Below are 11,446 nucleotides of genomic sequence, written 5' to 3' on the forward strand. Positions count from 1 at the left end.
TATCGGCCCGCGCATTCGCCGATAGTCTAATCCCAGCACCGCGCGGCTTATTTTTTTTTTATTTTTTAGAAACCGCCTCGCAACTCCGACGCCATTGTGTGTTCCCCAGTCCCTTGCTTGCATTTGTGTTGTTCTTCCAGCACTCCAAAATGGGTGGCTCGTCACAGGCTTACAGGTGTTAGCGCGATGGAGCCACCTCATTAGGCCTGATTGCATCTTCAGAATTTTCGGCAGCATTTCTTTTTCTGGGGGGGGGGGGGGGGGCAATTTTATTAACAGAGGCCTTCGGATGAACCAGACACTTCTTCCGGTCCTTTGAACTCCAATAGAATGAAGTTTAATAGTCGTTATTTTTTTGTTGCCAGTCTTGTCGTTTTATGAATTTTGTTTTGCATGACATCATTATAGTTTGGGTACTGTTATGCCATCTAATCAAGTAGTATACATTTCTGTGCACATCATGTTTTTATATGGTACTGAGGCAGTCTATTTTTGTTTATTTTAGTTGCAAAGATCATACACTATTTTGGAAAAAATAAGGGCAACCACGTTTGCTTGCTCATCATTTTCTGAAATTTTTTTTTTTTACTGAACAGATATTTGATAATCGAAGCCATTTTTTCTTTATATTCGAGTTCGATTCTTATAAGAAAATTTCAATATTCGCACACCCCTACTGAAAACAGATGTAATGAACGATTAAATTTCTTCTCCTAACATCATCGAAAGAGCATGGAGAAGCTCAGAGTGACATCACAGACGGTACAATATCAAATTCCTATTGCCATCAACCACACCTTGCCATGCATCATTGGATGTGCCAAACAAAACTCTGAAGGTAACAAACTTTGCCTTCGGTGAAATTGGTTTTCTTCCTTCAAACGAAGTGTTTAAGCACAAATGTGGGAGTATGACACATGACATAATATTCATTTGTAGACTTCCACAAGAAGAACAACAGTGGACGGGCGCAAACAGTTTTGTGCGGCTGACCCATCTACAATTATTTTTAAGGATATGTTCAGTACGCAATTTCTAGCTGGACAGTAGAACTACATATGGCAAAACAAAATTTGCGCCTGGCACCCTTTCCACTGGTGCCAATTTCATATTACAGTGTCTTAAAGCACCAACACAAAGAGAATGAAAGTCTCTCAAGTTCCTTCCAAACAGGCAAGTGGCTGTCTTTTCACCTTAGCACATTCTAAGCTGAAAGCTGTAATGTTGAATACAGTGCTATGGATCATATTATGATTGAGTATTCATCCAACACACTCTAAGGTTAAAGTGGCACTACCTTCATGTTAAGCATGAAGTACCAACTTTTTTTTTCAAGCATGAAAGGACTACTGTTCCACTGTAGCACACATTCAATTTTCTCTCTATGACGTTTTAAACTCCAGTTTCACCCAAATGAGGCAAAATATGAAAAAAACTGATGCACCTGATATTATAAAGCTATTACAGTTGCTCTTTTGATGCTCATTGACATAGGTAACCAGAGATAGGCGGCTAAAAGCCTCACAATGTGCTTCTCATCTGCATCCAAAGGTCTTGATGGGCACCCGACACTGTTACAAGGCACACCTGCCTCTGTGCCCTAGTACTTCTGCATTTATGCTAGGCTGATGACAAGTGCACATTCCCGCACACAGCTCTAGCCCAGAATGTGCAACACAGCACATGCAAGCATGCCGTCTTAATGCTCACCTCTCCATCGCCCTGTTGCCGTTCCCCTTTGAGACAATACTCTTCTTTTTCATCCAAATCATCCTCCAGCTTATCAAGACATCGTATGTCATCATTTATTGCACTATTTTCGTTGCGGTCACCTTTACTCGCATCAGGGTGCAATTCAAGTTCTTCTTGTGGCTCCTCCTGATCAGAATCGAGGTTGCCAGGACTTTTCAAGGAGTCAGCGGCAGCCTCATGGCTACCCTCCTGAACGGCCCCAGCAGCACCGTGGCTAACAGAAGCCTCCCCTTCCTTTTCCTATGGTGAAATGGAAAGCGCAAGTCAGGTAAGCTTAGGAAATCTGATCACTGGAAAACGCAGAAAATTGCAGAAACAGAAGCAGGTGTTAAGAAAATCTACCTGAAAACTTCCTTCTCAAAAACCTACCTGAAATGTAGGCGAACATCAAATACTCTCTTCAATAACATTTTCTACCTAAAGCTCAGCTGCATTCCCAGTTAAAGCAACCTCCCCTCCCCCTGCAGTTTCAATTTCTACTGGGCTTTTCTTTTTGCCTTCAACAGGGACATAGCAGTAAGACACAAACAACAGATAACACACCACTTCCACCTTGCCTTCATCAAACATTTGCCACCTTGCTATAGTCACTTAATCACCTCCATTTTCCCAGGCCATTACACAGAAAATTCAGGTAGGGCTGATAAAATACAGGAATGATTGTTACAGTAAATATAAATTCTACACCTCACACCAGAAAGTTAAACCTGGTGCATTTTTCCCCACGCTCTTGGCGAGGCCCATTCTGTAAGGGCCTTGCAGCATTATTGCTGAGTGTAAAGAAGTGAAGAGCAGTGGCTCTAGCACACTTCCCAAAAGGTAAAAACTAAGATCTACTGCTTGGTCACAATGCAAAAAAAAAAAAAAGCTGACAACATGATGCACAAGCTAAAATGATTAAAAAAGAAAGACACACTTCTGCCCTGTTTTATCTGTTGCAAATGCTGCCATCCTAATGCAGACTTGCCAACTATTTATATTACAGCACAACAAAAATTCCTCACGCACCCTCTTCAACTTTGTACCAAGTAATATGAACTCGTCATATAGCTCACATTTAAACTGCATTATAAAATCAACCTTATCCATCATCATTTCATAATTTGGGCAAAGCAGCACACCTCCATGTCTATGCTGCATGAAAACTTCAGTGCATGAGAAACAAAAGGCATTCTTAGATAACCATGCATGTTTTTGAGAAAAGTAGAAGCCTGCTAACTATCGTAAGAAAGTTAACAGTTTGAAAATGGCAACCAACTCGCTTTTCTCCATCCAGTGATATCTACCATACCACAATGAATAAGATATGAAAAAAAATAATAACAGTAAACTAACTGTCAAAGTAAGACTAGTACAAACGCATTCTCAGTAAATATGTACCGACCAAATAATACACACGTAATTAAAAAATATACCTTTAAATGATGCTTCCCGAAAGTAATGCGAAGATAGCACCTTTGTCAGTGACTAGAAGGTTGGGTTTAGGGGGGTTTAACGTCCCAAAAACACTGAGGCTATGAGAGACGCCATAGTGAAGGGCCCTAGAAATTTCGACCACCTGGGGTTCTTTAACCTGCACTGACATCACATGGTATACGGGCCTCTAGAATTTCGCCTCCATCGAAATTCTACAGCCACGGCCGGGCTCGAACCCGTGTCTTTCAGGCCAGCAGCCGAGTGCCATAACCACTCAGCCACCGCAGCAGCTGGTGATAAGAAGCACAGCACACTATGCAAATTGCCTCAATCATTAGATTTTGGAGGAAGAAGTAAACTCTAGCAAGTCTCTTGCAAACCGGTCACATTTGATATCTACGGTGCAAAATATCTAACCTACTGACTGTCAGCGTGTCACATCCTCAGGAGGGTTCACCATTGCCAGTGTCTATAGGAACTTTCAGAAGGTATAGCACGTCTAAACGTGGTTCAATTTACATAAGGTTTGTGGCAGAGTTTTCTTCTTCAGGAAATAGAGGAAATGTTGTGGCCAGATTTTATACTTCTTATTTTCTTACAAATCAGAGCTAAATATCCAGAAAAATTGTGCTTTTAGATATGTCAGTCTTTCTTGTCAAATCCTGAAAAAACTAAAAAACATTTCCTCCCTTTCTCTTTCCTGATAATTAAGCCTCAATTCTTATCCACATCAAAACTTTTGTTTGCATTTTACAGGCTGTGAAAGTTGTGTATTTTTTGCAAGGTCTTGATATTCACACCAAACTCAGCCAGTGTGAGGTGGCTCCATCTGGCATCAGACTATTTTGACCATACTATACACTACCACATACCTGCCACAAAGTGTCCTGGGGGAGCCAGCATATTAAAAAAAAAATGTCACGTTGCGCCTCATCTTTCAGTGTAGGACATGTTTGCACTGGAGCTTCACACATGGCATCACATGTAAGCAAGCATATCTTCTATGAAACGCACAAACAGTAAACAGCACTTAACGAGCGCGGAATTTCAGCGCACTGGACAAATGAAAATATCACGCGGACGGAATCAAGGGAAGCACACATTGGTTTCGAAACCAATAGTTGCGGCTGGCTGACTTATTGATAAGCGCAGCTAATAGCTGACACCACTCCGGAATAGCGACGAAGCTCTGAAAACTAAACTATGGGTTCAGACTATTGGCCTATTGGCGGGGGCCTGCCGATCGCCAAAACACCTGCAGTTGCCCGCATGTCAGTGGGGCGCCGGAAGCAATGTAATATGCAGTTCAGGGCTGGGGACAATTATGTGGGCAATCGGTTTTGTCCGGCAGGTCATACCGCGACACGGCACCACTTCGGGAGCCCGTCCAAATCAGCCTTTTTCACAAGGACGCTCTGCACATGCAAGCCTCTTCTCCAGCTCCCCTCATGGAAAATGAAACCGCCTCCTCCTACTGCCACAGTTCATGTTAGTGACAGGCGCACGCAACACACAAGCACACACCTTGCTACTTTGCAGGCACAGCTAGCTCCTCTAAGAACCAGATCACGCCTGCGTCTTCCACGTGCATTTGTGTTCAATCGGTAGCAAATGAATTTTCGCCACTCCCTAGAGGATGCCACATCTTGTGAAAGAGGCAGATTGACTGATGCCAGCCCCTGGGCATCCGAATAAACGAGCTCCCAAGGCCATAATCTCTTACTTGCACGTTTGGCAGGACTCTGGCAGTAGTCTGGATTATCCGAATGCGGGAAAGTTGAGGACTAGGAATAAACATTTATTTAACTCGGTCAAATTAATGATGTTTTACTGAACAATGCTGCAGCTGCTGTTGCTACTAATTTCACAGGTGGTACATAATCTCTTGTGGAGGAACAAAGTACCACCAGCAACGGTGTGGTTTTTATCTTTGTATAAAAGTTGAGATGTTTTTCACGCAAAAAATTTATTTTCCATAAACTATGACGCAAGATTCGTAACACAGGTCCAAATTTGTAATTTTACGGAACATTCGGAAGAGTTGGCAGGTATGCTGCTACCAATCTTTTGCTTGTCTGTGTTCGTGCGCACAAGTTTTTCATAGAGCCTGGTCACATTTCTCTTTCCTTGGGCTTTTTTCTCTTCTTTTCTGCTCGACCTTGTGTGGGATTTCATATGCTTGCCAAGCGTGCCAGCAAAAAGAAATGGGATGCAAGAAGCCAAACGAGGGCTTAAAATGCAAGCTGCAACTCACCCGCAACCACACCTGAAGAAGGAACAGAGTAGGTTCTGAAAAGTCGTGTTTTTTTTTGGCTGGCGTTCTTTTCTAACCTGTGATCGGGAAAAAGTATCTATAACAGTGCCATTCCCCAAGGCGAGGGGAGAAAGGACTGCCTCCTTCCTTTCCCTTCCTAGCCCCTGCTGCGCACTGCAACTGCGACGTCATGAGAACAGGTCGAAGCCAATTGACCACTTGCGGAAATCTGCAAGTCAGCATCTCTGCAAGGCCTGTTTTCCGACCAAAAGGTCTCGAACACAGACGACACTCATATTTTTTTGTCGGAATGAAAACTCCGCTTTGTCATACATGGGTGACATTGTGCTATTCGTGGACAACATAATGGACGTCCAAATCCTACTAGACGTTTGCTACATGGAAGTAGATACCCTCGCTTCAATCCAGAGCACAGAAGAGAAACCTCCCCTGCAGTTACAGGACAACACCCTATGGAGGTCATCCTACAAATACCTGGGCATAGAATTGGCAGCCGACCGAAATTACAGACAACTTTTCGAGAAGAGGCTCCGGACAAAGACGAACAGGTGCCGGCATTCTTGAGCTCACGGGCATTGTGGTCATATAACCATTTTGAAGTGGCCTGAACCCTGTAGAAGGCAGTGGCGGTACCGGGTTTGACTTTTGGAAACGCCGTCATCTGTTTGTCAGCAATGGCATGCATGGCCCTGGGGACACAGCAAAGGGAGGCAAGACAATCGGCCCTTGGCACCCAGAGCAGTGTCCTGAATAAGGCAGTACAGGGTGAATTGGGCTGCTCCTCCTCTGAAGCACGGGAGGCTGTGGCCAAGCTGTCCTATGAACGCCGCCTCAGTGAAATGCAGGAGGGGTGCTGGGCACGTGAAGTCTTGAAGCACGTCTATTTGAGTGGTATTAGTACCAAATGGACACTGTAAACAAACAAACAGCTGGCAGAACATTCACTAACATATACAGCGTATGGAGCAGCGGAGTTGGCAGCGAATGGCCCGCAAGAAGCCAGCCCTAGTAGTATACCAACAAGGGAAAACCACGGTAGAAAATGAGCCCCTATATGACAACTCCAGGGGCAGCGGACAGCTGTGCGAGTCTAGGAGTGGTGTGCTGCGTACCAGTCTTATTCGAGACAAGTACATGGAGGATACGAGCACAACATGAAAACTTTGCAGAGGGCCCGAGAAAATCATCAAGCACACTGCTGGAATGTGCACGCCTACAACCCTCGATTTAGGACACACAAAAAAGTCCCGTACATGACCCCGTACTTGACGCAATCAACGAATCCAGCCATAGAGTTTCTAAATATTAGGTAACAAGAGAGAAAGTTGGCGCCACTGTCTATGCGAGTTTTTTAAAGGACACTTCATCCACCGTGGAAACGTCAGAAAAACAGCATTGCATGCTTGGCTTGGCCTTAAAACATGAGTACGAATGCATAAATATAAATTTTCGCAAATTATATGTTGCACGGAAGCGTTGCTTAGCAGCTCCCGGGTTTCTGAGCTCTAACACTCCAGAAAAGACCTCTCCGTGGTGTAAACAATGTGATGTGAAAGGGGCGCGACCTGACGGGCAAAATCACCCAGCTTCGCTTTTGAACCGGTTTCACATGCTCCTCCCGTTAGAGCCGCGTCGGTATGCGTCGCACTTCTTGCACCACGCTGCCACAAGTGGCATATGCCAATCAGAAAAGCTCTTGGAAAGGATGCTATAAATATATAGCGATGCAAAAAGAACAAAACATGGCAAAGCAAGGCGCATACTGAGCCTTTCCCGGAAACCAGAGAAAATGTGAGAGTTTCACTAGTTTGCACACCCACGACGCGTCATGGCAGTCAGGTGACAACATTAGTTGAAGCGTCTCCATTAAGGGTTGCTGCCCCGTTTTTACACACAAAAAGGGATGAACACGTGTTCCACGACGCATCAGCCTGAAGCGAGATGACGCGGTCAGTTCTCCAGCATCCTAAATTTAGTCACCGCTTAAACATATCAAGTGCGGCGGGGGACGCTTGCCCAAAGTGTGTCAATAGATGACTCGCGCCTACCTGCTTAAGTCTATAAATCAGGAGGATAGTAAGAAAAAACGGAAAGCACTCATACCATGTCTCGTCGACCACGTAGGACTATCTCACTGTGGCACTCTGCGCATGCGCGCGCAGTGCATTGCGGGAGGCAAGACCTACCCAACTAGAACCCTGCACATTTGGCGGGGTGCTATGAGACTGTGTGCACCAACTTTCGTTAACTTTTTGGCCGGTGAGGGCGCTCGATTGACCTGTTCATATGGGTAATCATCATAATAATCACTCTCTGCTTTCGACAAATGATTACTCTCCTCTTATTACTTCCCTGTTCATTTGTCCAATCTTATTATTCTGAAGCCTAGTAATGAAAAATGCAAATATGACATTTTAATTCTTAAAACCCTAGCGGTGAATAATTTGTTTGCGCGCATGCATGCGTGAGACTTTCTGGAGTCTTTGCTAAGACAATAGATGAATGATAAATACTTAACACGTAACCAAATGAAAAAACTTTTACATCCTTAAAGTAAAATAATCAACTCTGTCTTGCTTCGCATGTCAGTTGTAGCGCCACACCGCCCGCAGCTGCACTTCCCTAGCGGCAAAAAGCATGAAGTAGAACGTGCGCGCTGAAGCAGTGCCAAATGTGCAGGTCTCTAGTTCAGTAGGTCTTGGCGGGAAACGCGCGATCGCCATGTTTTTTTGGTGGTTCGTCGGTCAGTTGAGCGGTGCGGCTGGTTGCATCGCGCGATCGGTGCATCGCTTGCTACGGTGAAGCTGTCGCCAACTCTGCGTTTTGCGTGCCTGCTGGAATCGCTGGCGGGTTTCCGCAACAATGCGCCTCAGTGGGATGCTTTAATTCTAGCAAAAAAGCCACGAAAAGTAAGATTTTTTTAGATTCCCTGCGGCATTCATGCATGAAGCCAAAATAGCAGAGTGGGCGCAGGCAATGTGCTGTGTGAATGTTGATTGGTCTCCGTGACAGCCAACTCGTGGGTCTGCGGCGACCACTTTGTGTCAGGTAAAAACTCCTTTAATTTTCTTCGTTCTTGCACTCTATATATTAAAGAACTGTAGCGCCAAGCTCAAGGTGCGACGCCTGTGTTGTCCATTTGCTTGCGTGGCAGAAGTGGCTGCATGAATAAATGAGCGGAAATTGCGCGGGTCTGATTGCTAGCACCCCGGACATTATAATTACTTCAGTAGAACTTGTCGGGCTGGTTGGTTTATATAGATGCAAAGATCTGCGCGAACGAGGCAAAGTCAGCGTTTGACTGCGTCTTTGGCTCTACGCCGTCCGTGACTCGATCGCGCAGTTCTTTCATTGCAACTATAAAATCAGTGCCACGTGCGAGTTGAATGGAGCCTAAAAGATAGGGTGAAAGGTAAAAAGCAATGTAGTATGCCTGCGGGAACGCATGCGCACCGGGCACGGCCGCTCTCTGGGGTAGCGCGGGACCACAGTGTTCGCCGAAACGACGACGATGGCTCGAGAATGCTGGATACCTTCTGCTGAGGAGCAACTCACGTTGTTAAATTTTTAAAACTTTTTCAACATTATTTTTATTCTTACAATTATTTCATTTGGCTATAAACATCAGTCTCGATCTCCTGCGTGCGTTATGCATGTCCTGTTTCATTTCGTTGTTACTTTTTGTTTACTTCTTCCATCCTTACCATTCATTTTATTTCGTCCAGGAATTATTTACTTCAAAAACTCCCTGTGCCCCCAGTTCTTGGCCAATCCGCCTATGTGGGCATTTGCCATACTATGTGGAAAACAGCAACTCACCTGCGAAAGCAGTCGCCTTGACATATTTTGCTGCAGTGGACTGTGCCCATTTTAGACAACTACAGTGGAGGGGACTATGCGAATGCCAGTTGGCGGCTTCCTCAGCGGAACTCTCGTGCGCTTGCCAGCCAGCCGAATAAGCAAGTCAGTAAGCGCCTCATTGCCTCCACAGCGCTGTGTCACGCTGCGAGATCGCTTGCGCATCAACAACCCTGGCACAGGCTTGTTATCAAACAACGAGCACGCTTGATTAGGTATCCCGACTTGGGCTTTCAATTCATTTGCTTCCTGTTTGTTATTGCTGAAACTGATGAGAGTGCACAATTCTGAAAAAGGTCAGCTTGGCGTGCATTTCCCTTACGTTTTATTTTTTGCAGGGGTGCCTTCTCGTTTCATGGACCATCCGGATTACGTGTTATCGATCTTCGAACACACCCTGGTAAAAAATTTCCAGCTGGGAATCTAACTGGAAGTCCAACTCCTACTGGTTCCAGTTAAAATGGTTTATGGAACAATTCCCAGTTGTTCCCCATTGCAACTGGTTTCAGTTGGTCCCCGCTGCAGGTAGTCCCCATTGATCCCCACAGTAGCTGGTTTCGGCTCGTACCGGTACCAAAAGCAGGTGTAGAGAGCGTCACTCAGTCAGAATCACTTTACTTTTTTTTATTTTTTGAAAGAATTCAACACATCAAATTTCTGCAGTGCCTTCTTAACGTCCTGTATTTTTTCTGTCAACATCCGAGGCACATTCCGCACAGCCTCGGAAACGTCTGCTCCTTTTTTAGTGCCCCTGTGTTTCATTGTGGCTGCAAATAACAAAGTCACATGTATTCTTTTTATGAGCACAATCAACATGCAGGAATGCACTGCTTACCTATCATGAATGCAACCTTCTGTGACCTCAAAGGTTGCTTTGGTTTTTCCCCCAATGCCCGCTCCTTATAAGCAACTGTGCCACTGAAGCTTTTGGTGGCAAGCACTTCATTACTCATTACTCGACACAGCTTGAGCAGTATGTTTGCAAACCAATGTCGGCTTCTTGGTCAATATTTTCTCGGCTTGGCCTCCGGAAATGATGATGCCACCAGTCAAGTGGAACTGAGAAAAAAAGATAAAGCACACAGTAACTGACTGCTGAACACTAGTTTCAAACCTCACCACAACTGCACAAGCCAGGTGTAGCAGAAAGATCTGATGTAAGTGCAGCCTTTTTAAATGTCAGCTGCCAAAAATGCCATCTCTTGCTAGCATGCTTGTATGAATGAAAGCATTTTCGATTAATTTGCACCCACTCCTATAAGATATATTAGATCTGCATTGCAAACACAGCAACGTGTTTGCCTCTTGTTAGTCCTGTCCTTTGTGCGCTGTGCCTTCAATTTGAACCATATTAGATTGCAAGTCCAATTCCTTAATGTTTGTTATTACAGTCTTCAGAAACATCGTAGAGCAGAACTATTGCAGAAACTTGTCACGGAGGAAACAGGAGTCTTTGCATAGCTTAATTCAGATACCATGAGCACTAAGAAACCGTGAAGAATTGACTAAGGGGCTAAGGGGAAAGATAAACATCGCTTAGCAACCCATCTTCTGTATAACAAAAATCCTGCTTTGGTGCGGTGAACGAGAAAACATACCATTTTTATTAGCTGCAGCAAATGACACTGTACAAAAAAAATCACAATAAAACCCATCCCTGAGAGTAGGTGAAAGCATGAAATGTATTGAAGGAAAGGAGCACCATCCTCAAAGGCATCTCAGTTCTGCTAGGGCACATTCTTCTCTCACTGTGCGGTTGAGGAGTCTACCGAGAGGGGAGGTAGTTGTGAGCCTTTCTTAAAATCAATTGTTTGCAGTGCAGTACGAATGAATCGAAGACTACTCAACATTAATAATGAGACGACCTTACTGGCACAGTAAGCATACGGTGCCTTTTTATAATCATGTGCTTTGATAGGAACAGACACAACCAGCTTTTGGCAGCATTCCTTTTTTTGTGACACTTATTACACTAGTGAATCTGGATATGATAAAGACCACCTTTTCGTTGAATTCAGTGCCATGGATAGAGTAGACAGTGTGTATCTGCTCTTGCAGTGACCATTGGGGAAATAGCTGCAATGGAGCCATATCTGTTCTGTTCAGGTGGGTGGGGAGATCAGTTTTATCAGGAGTCGCTTAAGC

At 44.6% G+C, this 11,446-nt stretch overlaps 1 protein-coding gene across 1 annotated transcript in view; it reads right to left on the reverse strand.

Annotated features, from left to right (window-relative positions):
• Nucleotides 1–7,587, reverse strand: part of LOC144102189 (uncharacterized) — a 30,390-nt gene extending 22,803 nt beyond the window's left edge. The window contains exons 1-2 of the mRNA XM_077635501.1: nt 7,547–7,587; nt 1,711–1,992 (exon numbers count right to left, since the gene is read on the reverse strand). Of these exons, the coding sequence (XP_077491627.1) occupies nt 1,711–1,992; nt 7,547–7,549 (285 nt within the window). The 5' untranslated portion in view covers nt 7,550–7,587. The remainder of the gene's footprint in view (nt 1–1,710; nt 1,993–7,546) is intronic.
• Nucleotides 7,588–11,446: the final 3,859 nt, after the last annotated feature.

Source organism: Amblyomma americanum, chromosome 8 (genome assembly GCF_052857255.1).
Source record: "Amblyomma americanum isolate KBUSLIRL-KWMA chromosome 8, ASM5285725v1, whole genome shotgun sequence".
Taxonomy (NCBI): Eukaryota; Metazoa; Arthropoda; class Arachnida; order Ixodida; family Ixodidae; genus Amblyomma; species Amblyomma americanum.